Source organism: Pelophylax lessonae (genome assembly GCF_965119305.1).
Source record: "Pelophylax lessonae genome assembly, chromosome: 1".
NCBI lineage: Eukaryota > Metazoa > Chordata > Amphibia > Anura > Ranidae > Pelophylax > Pelophylax lessonae.
The window spans coordinates 306565201-306577769 of record NC_138768.1 but is presented as its reverse complement, the minus strand read 5'-3'; the positions used below and the strand labels follow the sequence as shown (position 1 = coordinate 306577769).

The 12569-nt window shown below is 39.3% G+C and overlaps 1 protein-coding gene across 3 annotated transcripts in view; it reads right to left on the bottom strand.

Annotated features, from left to right (window-relative positions):
* Nucleotides 1-12569, bottom strand: part of RASAL1 (RAS protein activator like 1) — a 262021-nt gene that overhangs the window by 34633 nt on the left and 214819 nt on the right. For 2 of the 3 annotated variants that reach the window (XM_082272516.1, XM_082272518.1), the window contains 2 exons: nt 2360-2891; nt 941-1085 (listed from right to left, as the gene is read on the bottom strand). In XM_082272516.1, the coding sequence (XP_082128642.1) occupies nt 941-1085; nt 2360-2891 (677 nt within the window). The remainder of the gene's footprint in view (nt 1-940; nt 1086-2359; nt 2892-12569) is intronic. The other variant, XM_082272517.1, reaches the window with a different exon arrangement.

Genomic DNA, 12569 nt, shown 5'->3' with positions numbered 1-12569 from the left:
TTTTTTTTTGGACAAGGGGCAGTGGGATTGCCTCTCCAAGCAGGCAGCCATCATGGGACTCTTGTATGTTTCTCAAGGAGAACATTGTCTTCCTTAATCTATTGTGCCACACTCATTTAAGATCCCAATGTTTGTATTTGAGGTTTTGGATCTCTGGAATTTAAATTGTACTCGCCGCACTCTTTTGTGTTCCCCCAGCTGTGTATGAGCTGCCTTGAGCTTATTACCGTGGTTGTTCATTGAGGCTGTTTATCCATGCCTTTTGCAAAATAATGAATTAAAAAAAAAAAGGGAAAAACAAAATTCTGCAAATTATCGTATTGCCTTGGCAAAAGGTCTGCAAATATTTTATGGTAAAAGCAACTCTGGGGCTTTTATTTTATAAGAAGACAGGTGCTTTCCAAGGCCCATTTATACCTGTAACTTGAAGCTACAAAATGCTTAACAATAAAAATCCTATTATTTTATAATTATGCCTGTTACTAGACATCTGCCAATCGAAAAAAATACATGAGCTTTATTTCAGACAGATGTGGGCATTTTTGGCCCCAAAGAAGTTCCAAAATGTATAAAAAAACACAAAAAAACAAAAAAATACACTGATGTTCAGGTGTGAATCCAGCCTAAAGTGTATTCACCGACTGCTTAATTCCCCCTGTTTGTTTTTTTTGTGTTATAGCAAAGAACACACATCTAAGCAACTGTGAGTAAGGTTTAATCAAAATGCAAGATGAGAAGCAGCATTCAGTATCCAGGTAACAGACATTCACCGGAATCCCTTTTCCATCCATATTAAGTGTCAGAGGCACATCACACAGAAAGGGGAACAGGTGAGAGGACGGCAGAAACAAACAGCAGGGCTAAAGTGAAATATAGATTGAGAAGGATGAATACATATGAAAGATGGCAGTCCGATTTACTGCCTACTATTACCACACACCAACATCGCTCTCCATGTCTATGAGTTTGTCTAAGAAGTCTCTCAAACGGCCCACACTCTGCTGGATGAGAGGATGTAAAGGAGACATCCACTGCTCCTTTCCGTGACCTAGCTGCTGCCCAAGATTTCCAATACTCTGTACTACCTAGAAATAAAGAATAAAGACAAGCAAGTAATATAATAGACATTAAGCAAGTGACAACTGAGTGAGCGTAATTCTGGCCTATACATGGCTGTTTTTTTTCTTTTTCCTGTTTCTAAGACATAATTCCTGAGAGACCTACTGACTTCAGATAATAAAATCAACGGTCAATATCATACCTAAAGTTACACAAGTAAATTGCCATCATGGCAATGGGGTAGCATGTCAATAGTACATTACATATTTGATCTTTTCAGCATGCACCACGTAGACAAATATACAAGGATGCAGTGCAGGTGCCCAACTCCATCCTTGGTCATTGGTTACTAGAACACTGGCAGCTGGAAGGTTGTATTGGTGCACAACGAAAACCTGTGTCTTTGTGTAACTAAAAGGCAGGCTTCATCCACTTTCTGGCTTGTATAAAATTGAAATATTTAGGCATTTTGCCAAGGCACCCTGGATGAAAATGGCCGGTCTGGGTTTTTGGTGTGTTGCTGTACCTGTAAGGGATTTCTTCCATTTGAGCCTTCGTTTAGTTTATGCACTGCTTCAGATGTCCCATAGCTGGTAATTTAGATAGTTTAGAGTTAAGCTACCCATACATGGATATATTTTTCATTCAGCCTGTAGGCTGGACAAAAAATATCTACCAGATTATTCTATCTTTGTCAACAGCATGGATGGAGGAATCCCTCCTGCTGGGCTAATGTATGCTGAAAGCTGCCTCCAGTCAGAATACCTGAACAATGGCTGGATGCAGCCACTTCTTGCCCAAAAACTTTCAAATGAAGGATGTCGAGTAAAAGGGGGCCAACAGGGCCACTTTCATAGTGAATTTCAGCTGGTTCATCAAGAACCAACTGAAAGTTGCACTGTGTATTACCAGCTTGCGGGACATTTATTCGATGTGGCTTTCCACATGTTTTTGCAAATGTATGCAACAAGAACTTCTGTTTTTAACATAAGTTGTGTAAAAAAAAAAAAATTTATTAGGCTTGAAAGAATGCCAGGATGCTTGTGTGTTTATACTGTATATATGACTATTTCAATCAAAAAAAAAAAAAAAAAAATCACAAACAAGTAGCATTCAGTGTAACTGGATACATGCAATAACACACTGAAGTACATTCATTTGAAAGAAATATAAAGTAGAGGTAAAAGGACTGACAAGCACTTAAAGGAATTAACACAGTGGCAATACAAACTGCAAATAGCATGCATGGCAAAAAATACAGTTTGAGAAAAGCTAAACTTCCTCTGAATCTGCGGAATACCTTAGCCAGCAGGAGTAAAGTGCGTGCAGTGCGTGGATCAGCGTGATGCTCTCGTAAGTGGAACAGCTTAGGTGTCAGGATGGCGGGAGCAAAAAAGCGCAAGAAGAGGAAACCACTGATGGCTGCATACTTCACATCCTGGTTTAAGCAGAAAACAATATTGGAAGGTACCCACTGAAGTATGGTCTCTCCCTCCCACCACTTTTTCCATGCAGGATTATGTGGGAACTTTCCCTCTTTCAGAAAGTTATATACTAACAAACAGGGGTGTTGAACATTCAGTGGTGTCAAGATACTCTCCCCATCACATGTTGGTGGGAATGAAAATGTTATTCTCACCTGACTGGCTGCTCCAGGAAATCGTTCCTCCACACGCTTATGTAGCTGCTTGAAGCAAAGACGCATACCTGGTGGGCACTGTTCTACTGAGCCCAAGATGGCATCAATGATGTCACTCAAGTAGCCCCTCAAAAACTCCACACTGCTCTCACGGATCTGCTGCTCAGAAACTGAACCTTTAAAAGAGATACGCCTGCAGAAAGAGAAAACAGGAAAACAGGTTTAGTTTTGCATAGAAGGATGCTGAGATTGTTAATAGAATGCACGAAGGTAAAAAACCTTGAGCCTTTACAACTACTTTAAGAAAACCCTTACAGTAGCATACAGTAATACATACTAAAAGAAAATAGGCTCAATTCTAAAAGTTAACACACTAGGATATGTAGACTTATTTTCAGTTGAGTCAAATGAAATTTGAAAATGACAATTACATGGCTAAAACCAAAATGGCTTAATGCAGCCAAAGGTGGCCAATAGGCTAACTAAAGTTATCAAATTGATTATTCATCCAGACCAACCAGGATTTATGCCCAACTCCACAACTGCTGTAAATGTAAGACACAATTTTTAAATACTTAAATTCCCACTGACAACTCGCCTAGTAAAGTCTTGCTGTCTTAAGATGCCGCTAAGGCATTTGACAGCATAGAATGGTGCCATATATAGGACGTGCTTAGGCATTTCGTTTTGGGCGACATTTTTTGTAATTGGGTTAAGCTCCTATACTACATCCAGTGAGTTAATGGGAAGTTGTCAGATTTTGTTTCTTTGTCCCGAAGCACTAGACAAGGGTGCCTACTATCACCTCTTTTGTTCTTGGTAGTGATAGAACACCTTGCAGCTTTGCGGAGGCAAACAGCAGAGATAAGAGGCTTTTGCAGAGGTAAATATAAGAACACAATAGCTCTGTATGCAGACGATATGTTGCTGTACTTAGCTGATACTCAGGGATCACTGGTTGCTGCAATGTGCTATAGAGAACTTTGGCACTTTTTCTTGTCTTAGGATTAATTGGAACAAGTCTGTATTTCTCCCATTAGATCCCCTCTGTAGTGTCACAGCTCAAGGTGGACGCAAAGAATAAATATCTTGCAGTAACCATTTCTGTCCATCTATAGAACATATTCCCCAAAACCTGCTACCATTACTTCAGAAATTTAGATCTCAAAATAAAGTCTGTTGTAAGCTGCCACTCTCTCCGTGGCTGGACGTACCAATCTCTTAAATATGATATGGATGTCCCAGTTACTATTTACATAACTCGCCTTTTTGGATTTCACCAAAATATTTTAAGAGTTTTGGTATAATCTTTCAGGGTTTGATATGGTGGAATAAAGCCTGCTAGAATGAAATATGAATACTTACAATACTCCAATTCTTAAGGAGAGCTTTTGGCTCTGAATCCCTGGATATATTTCCTGGTGGCTCAACTTTAACATCTTGCGGGCTGGGAATATGGGGGCTCAAATATATTTTCTTTTAACATACTTAGCTCTTTACTTTACCATGGTAATCCCTTATTGGCTTTAGATTCCTCTATTTTACCTTTCAATCAACATACCTATCCTACATTTCATCTAATAAATAAGGTTTGGCAGTCCACCAAAACAATATTGGTCACTTCAGGTCACACCAGATTCACACCGTTATTGTCAAATAGAGCATTTTCTGAAATGTCCTGTCTGGAAGGATTTTCGAAATGGTAACATGCAGGAATTACTACCCTGGTGCAACTGTATTCCGATGGAGTGCTGAAAACTTATCAGCAGCTATGTATGGACTATGGCTTGGATCAGAGATAATTTTTTCAGTATTTACAATTAAGACATGCTTTAAAGACCCAAAGTCTGGTCCCAACTGCTCTTTTCCATCCATTCCCTATTTTGGATAAAATAGTCCAAGCAAATAATACAAAAGGGACTCATCCCTAAAGATTATACAAGATTACTATCTGAACTGCTTCTTAAATTTCCAATTCCATGTAGACAAAAATGGGAGATGGAAATTGATGTGGCCCTATGGGATATATGAGACCAAACAATGAAGGTACAGCTATCTATGACTCACAACTTTTCATTTTGTACAGGGCTTACCGCACCCCGGAGCTGCTGTATAGGGTAAGCAGGAAAGTAAACTCTGAATGTGTAGCATGTGCGAAATCTCCTGGTTGTTTTATACACTTGTTCTGGAGATATAAACTCCAGGAATTTGGAAAATGATGAGGCAGTTGCCATTGGGAGTATGCTGTTCGTGGCTCGCAAATTAATAGCCTCTCGATGGATATCATTCAATCCTCCTACCCTCGGGGACTGGGTCCAGGAAAAGTATAAACACATATTGTTTGAGAAATATATTTATGCTTAATGCAATGCATCTCAGAAGTTTGAAAAAACATAGAAAAAATGGATAGACGCCCCATGCTCCAATTTAAGTGGACAATAAAGAGCAAGGAATACCTGTTTTTTTTTTCCTTTTTTCTGGATGGGTTAACTTTCTCTCCCTAAATAAATATATATATTATATATATATATATACTGTTAACAACATGAGCGTAACGGTTGCTCTGGGATATTATAAAAATAATGTAGAATGGGGGATGGGGAGGGGATGGGGAGGGGGGAGAGAGAGTCATTTATTTTTTTCTCTTCCGTTCCTTCTCTCTTGAACACTTCTGAAGGTTTTGACGATAAATGTACTAAAAGTACTGAAGATGATATTGTTCAATTTGTTATATTGATTATTTTCCTAAATTTATGTTATGATTTTTTTTTATATTTGTACAAATTTAAAAAAATTAAAAGCTGATAAAAAAAAAAAAATGTAGCCAAAGATGTTGAATGAATAAATTCTAATACTTCAGCATGGAGCAGCAGGATTTTGATCCATCTATGGCTGTTCCTGTTGAGTGAGAAAATGATCTACTGATTGACTTCTCACAAACAAGCTTGTTTGAAAATTAATGTTCAATCAGCTCTGCAGTAGTGCTGATCAGCATATTCTGACTGAGGAGCTGTCCCTGTTGCCAGAATACAACACCAGAACGGGGCGGATTCCTCCATCCACCTCAGGCTTGGGGAATCCATTCAGTTTTTTTAAATCAGCTGTCTGGCTTTTCGAAAAAAAAAAAAAAAAATCCATCTATGGCCAGCTTTAGACTGTTGTTTAAAGTGTAACTAAAGGCAAAACATTTTTTTTAAGTTTTGGATAGAGTGGTGATAGATTAGAACACTTGTAAGTTATTATTGTGGTCTTTTTTTAACAAACGAATGTGGTTTTAGTTCAGCAAAGTCCATTTACTCCAAAACTGAATGTTAAAGTAAAACTTTAGGCAAAACGTCTTTTTTTTTTGGATAGAGTAAGGGAGGGTTATAACCCGTCAGTTTATTTCTTGTGATCTGTGTCCCATTGGAGAGATTTACCCTCACTTCCTGTCCTATAGCCAAAACAGAAAATGAGAGATAATCCCCACAAATAAAAGAAATTCCTTGGGGACCCCTAGGTCACCAGAACTAGTGTCCCCACTGGATGATTTCCCCTCTATTGTTTTTCTGGGGACAACCTAAAATTGAGGGTTTTCATGATTTTCACTTTCAATGATAATCGTAAACAGGAAAAATAGAGTGGGCAAATCAGCAATAAAAACCTGACAGGTGTTCTAATCCCTCTAATTTCTATCCAAAACTAAAAAAAATTAAAGTTTTGCCTTTAGTTACAATTTAAAGTAGTATTAAACCCAAAGCCAGAAATTTAATATATTGCAGCTTACCAATCAGATGTGGTGGCTGCATTCATTTTCTTTTTCTAAGATTTTTTTTCTCCCTCTTTTTTCACCTGGTGAACTGGCCAGTAAAGCACCTCCTGTATTAGAGCGCCCCCCACTTTGGATGAATGAGTACAAGAGGCACCTTTGGACAGCAGCATGGTCAGTCTGAGGGGAGTGTTAAATGGACTAGCAGATTTAGACACACTAACAAATTGAAACCAAACTCCAGCTCACATTGTAAAATCAGTCACAGCAAACAGTGTTTTTCCTTTGGAAGTAAAAGTCTCATCGCTGTAACTGCAAGGTAGCTTTTTCTGTTGAAAAACAACAGACGTACTGACTGAATCTATAACCAAAAAAGTGCTGCGGCAGATCATAAATAGGTGCTAGATATGTGACTCAAGTAATCAAATCAGAGAGTGTATCACTCAAACAAACAATTACATAAAAATTTAAGTGCTACAAAAAATCATGTGAAAAAATCAAAGTCCAAGTAAAAAGTGATGCTGTGGTCCCAATATATCAGTATCCAAATCTACACCTCCGTAAGCGTGCTCCAGTACACCACCACCGCAAAATTAAAGCCTCTCACCTTTATATCTGACCCAGGAATAACCCAGGGTCAAATGCAGCATATACCTCTCAGGGGTTTGTAAGTCAAGTCGCGCTATAAAATGAACAATGGAGATGTAAAGTCCATAAAGTCCAAACAGTGAATGTAAATCAATTCCAGGACCAGACCCCCTTAAGGGTATATGCTTACCAAAGGGAGGTAAGATAAAGGCAGGTTCTCTAGATATAATCTTGTCACCTTGACAGTAGATCCAGGCCCATGTGATCGATTACCTCAATGGTCGTTGGATCATGAAAATAAAATAAGGAACAAAATAGCGTAAAACCCAACACACAAAAAATATATAGTGACTAGGACACCACGGTGATCGTTAAGTGATGGGTTTGGGTACCCAAACGACCATTGAGGTAATCGATCACATGGGCCTGGATCTACTGTCAAGGTGACAAGATTATATCTAGAGAACCTGCCTTTATCTTACCTCCCTTTGGTAAGCATATACCCTTAAGGGGGTCTGGTCCTGGAATTGATTTACATTCACTGTTTGGACTTTATGGACTTTACATCTCCATTGTTCATTTTATAGCGCGACTTGACTTACAAATATCTATTAGGGTGTGGTCACACTTGAAGTTGCTGCTGCGTTTTTTGTTTCCTTTAGCGCGGTTACTACTCTTTAATATACCTCTCAGGGGTTAATGGATGGTTGGCAGAATCGCACCAAAGGGACATCCGGGATCCGACTGCATTCACCCTCCCACAAGTTTAACCCGGGTAGGAAGAGAAGGACACAAAGAAATCGTATGCTCTCCGCTGGGATGATTTTAAACAGTTTAATATAGCAAATAAACTTACAAACAAGGCACTCGATAGTGCATGTATACAGCCATTCCGTAAGTGATCCAGAGAGGATGTGACATCCGCAAACAGGGTCCGCCCCTATACGCGTTACGTCGGCGTGTGAGGCCATGACTTCTTCAGTAGGGTTAGAGACAATGTGCAACGGACAATTTAAAGGCCGAGCTGGCCCACGGCAGTACACTCTAATTGGCTGAAAGTCTCTTATCCCTGCTCATCAGGGGGACGACGGAGCATGGACTGCTGCATTCCTGAAGCTAAATACATAGACAGGATATTGCAGCGTCCTAGTACAGTATCAGTCCAGCTATTGAGACCATACATCAAAAAAATAATAATTAAAGAATACTAAAATATATATCGGAACCTATCTGCCAGACCTCACATAAACCTCTCCATAATAACCAAGTATTAAAAACCTAGCAAACATCATACAATACATATGGGCTCCCAAAATCAGAGATGGCATACAGATCTCAGCAAAGAATTAGGGAATATTCCATATACCATTAGAATAATAATCCTCATAAAAAATATATCCTCATAAAAGATAATACATTCAAATTACTATTAAATCCTGCCCATATTATGTATAATAAACCTAAAAATATAATAAAATATTATAAAAATTATATTATACATTTTATTAAAATACTACAAAAAGATATATCTAAAAATATTATAAAATATATAAAAACATGCATAAACCTCTTAAACGCATCCCTCAATCCCTCCACAGGAGAGGCTAAAGTGCACGTGCAAGTGAAATCACTAATCTTTTATTAAGGATGTATGGCCTAAACTTTATTTGTCACTTATAAAGCAATTAAGGTCAAAATCCACATTAAGACCTCGAGGCGAGAGAACTTTAGTTTCGAAAATCCAAAAGGATTCTCTCCTACTTAGTTGGCGGATGTAATTGCCCCCCCTACAGTGCTTTTTTTACTTGTTCGATGCCCCAAAATTGCAGAGACTCAGGTTTCCTGTCATGGACCTCCCTAAAATGTCTTGACACATTGTGCGAAACTGCTCCCTTTTTGATATGCTCTGCTACTCTCACATTCAGACATCTTGATGTAAGTCCTATATATTGGGGCCCGCACCCACACTCCAACATATATACGACACCAGCAGTAGAGCGAGTGATGAAATCTTTGATCACATACTCCCTCCCTGCCTGTACTATTGGCAATGAAGGTCTCCCTTTTCTTCTTATTAAATTTGGACTGACAACAAACCCCACACCTCCCACAAGCATGAAATCCTGATAGAAAATTAAATAGGGTAGCCTTCTTCTGTACTGGGGGTCAATTACTCCTGGGGCTAAACGGTCTATTAGATTCGGAGCCCTCCTATATACAAACCTCGGTCTTTCAGGAAGATGGGGTCCCAAAACCTTGTCATGTTTCAGAATACCCCAATGCTTTGTGACAATGTGTTCCACTTGTTTGTGTTAAATTTTGAAATCAAACACCATTCTGAAATCAATATTAGAGGATCTGGGCTTGATAGTGTTACCGAGGAGTCTGTTCCTATCCATGGCTACTACTTCTCTTTGATCTGACAAAAGCTTATTCATATCGTAGCCCTTATCTCTAAAACGATCAATGAGAACCCTGGACTGTGAGAAGTAATCTGCCTGGCTCAAATAATTCCTGCGTATTCGAATCAGCAGTCCTTTAGGGATGGTAAATAACCAATTTTTATGGTGATAGCTGTCTATGGGTAGGTAGGAATTCCTATCCATGGGCTTGAAGAAATTCCTAGTGAAGATTTGCTCCTGACCCTTAAAGATCTCCAAATCCAGGAATTGCACAAGCTCAGTACTTACTGTCCAAATTAACTCAATACCCCTATTATTCATATTCATTTTTTCTCTAAATAGGTTAAATGATCGAATATCACCCTTCCAAACACTCAACAGATCGTAAATGAACCTCTTGTAACACAAGAGTTCCACCGGACCATCCCTCAGAACAATATCATTCTCCCATTGGGCCATAAACAAATTCACTACACTCTGAGCGAATCTCGCCTCCATGGCCACGCCCCTTATTTGAAGATAAAAATCTACAGAATACCAAAAGTAGTTATGACTGAGACAGAAATTGAGGCATTCCACAATATACTTGGAGTGCTCCTCTTCCAGTTCTGAACCACACAATTCCCACTTCACAGCTTCTAGGGCTGCTTCATGCCATATAATCGTGTATAGGGAACTTACATCAGCTGTGGCCAGAATACAGGTCTCAGTGTCACCTAGAGATTGTAAACATTGAATAACATGTTTGGTGTCTTTCAAAAAGGTTTCCGTGCGCATGACCAGGGGCTGTAGAAAAAAATCAATATACTGGCCTAACCTCGAACTCAGGGAATCGATCCCATTAATGATCGGTCTTCCCGGAGGTCTAATCGCATTTTTATGCATTTTCGGAGAAAGTATATAATGGTAGTTCTGCAAGCAATGGGGTTAAGCTACTGGGCTTCCTTTTTGGCTAGGATATCTTTACTAACTCCTCTTTTGTCTTATTTTTCCAAAAGAGCTTTAAGCTGGATACACACTATCCAACTTTTGTGGTTGGATTTCCTTCAGATTTACCTTTTCTATGTAGTGCAAGGGCATGCCAGATTGCATACAAATTGAAAGTGTTTAGGTTTGACCTCATATTATATGGTTTTGGTAAATCTAAAGGAAAAAGTCTTCAGAAAATCTTATAGTGTGTATGGCCCATTATACTCTTTCAAGGGATTGCGGTTGAGTGGATCATAGGTGTCTCTATCAGAGAGCTGCTTCATCATTTCTTCCCTATAGTATTCAACACTCATTACCACTAATCCTCCGCCCTTGTCTGCCGGGCGTATCACTAGCTGTTCATTCTTCTCTAGGCTAGCTATTCCATTCCTAATCCATTGAGGGTCATGGACTTTCTTCACTTGTAAACTCTCCAAATCAGCAACCACTAAATTGCGAAAAACCTCAACATATTTGTTGTCCTTGTTGAGCGGGTTGAAAACTGACTTGTTCCTCAAGGTGGAATGCTGCCCTCTCTCTACTACTGGGGGTCTATTGTCAGGTTTATCTAAAAAAAAAATTTTCTGTTTGAGGGTGCGTACAAATTTTTGGAGGTTTACATATGTGTCAAATTTATTAAGATTCTTGGTAGGGGCATATATAAGCCCCTTATCAAGAACCTTAATTTCATCCTTACTTAAAGTCATGCCGCTAATGTTGAAAATCCCAGTACCTACAGGCATTTTCTTTTTTGTATGCGTCTTCCTGCTCAATTTCCTCTCTTCCTCTTCTTTTTCCCCCAGATGGATTTCCAGTTGATCCCCCATACCCCCACCGGGCACTGGGTTTCTCTAAAAAAACATCTGGAGGGCCTGCATCGGAACCCTGATACAATGGGGTGTAATGATTACTGGTGGGCACACCATACTGAGTTGGTGGACAAGGAGGGTCATAGGTAGACTCATATTTCCTTCTAGTATATGGAACCTGAGGTCCGTTCGGAGCAGGGTGACCCCAGTTCCCTTGGGGGTAACCATTAGGGCCCTGGGCATTCCCCCAATGACCTCTACCTCTATATGGATCTCTTCTTCCAATTACCTCTATTCGGAGGGTGGAAGGTCGGGGCATCAGAGTGGTTCCCACCTGTACTCCTCCCCCCTCCCCTAGCACTCAAACCCTGGGGCAAAGGGATCCCTCCATCCGAGGGTGGGTCCCTTTCTTCCCTCTGAGGAGTGCTCTCTCGGGATGGGTTCAATAAATCATCCTTGAGGAGTTTTTGCCACTTAAAAACCCCATTGCCCCATATCCCTAATAAATTTCTTTCTTTTCTTTTCTTGGGTGTCCCTATTAGTCTTCTCTAACTTCTTCTTTAGTTCACCAGCTAATTTAATGAATTCAGGTAAGTCTTTAAGTGGTTCAATCTTAACTTTAAGGTCTGAGATGTTCTGTTCCACCAATAGCAGTTTCCTGCATTTACGTTGTAGTAGGAACTCCAAAAGCTCCGGACCTTTCTTGTTAAAGAATATGAACCCTTCCCTTAGAGATTCCTCATCTTCCAACCCATCATTAGGGGGAACATCCCACCTAAGCCTTCTTGGGATGAGATGATTGGTAAGATATTGCTCATAAGAAACAATATCCCACCAGGCTCGGGTCTTCTTGTCCATCAGGAAGCCTAATTTTTTGAAGCATTGAGACAAATCCTCATGTTTGCCTCTGTTTTTGTCACCTAAAAAGATGTAATTGATTTTCACTTTTCTTGTTTCCAAATAATTGAAAACATCCATTATTGCTGCTAATGAAAAGGACAAAGAATAATAATATAAAAAATATATCAGTGCAATAATTATGTGAAAGGTATGTGCAAAAATAAATCGTGACACTCTAGATATAACATGTCAAACAAAATAACAATATCTGGCTGCAAACACTAACTGTGTTCCTACTCTACTAAACAATAATATATAACCAAAAAAGTGCTGCGCCAGATCATAAATAGGTGCTAGATATGTGACTCAAGTAATCAAATCAGAGAGTGTATCACTCAAACAATTACATAAAAATGTAAGTGCTACAAGAAATCATGTGAAAAAATCAAAGTCCAAGTAAAAAGTGATGCTGTGGTCCCAATATATCAGTATCCAAATCTACACCTCCGTGAGCG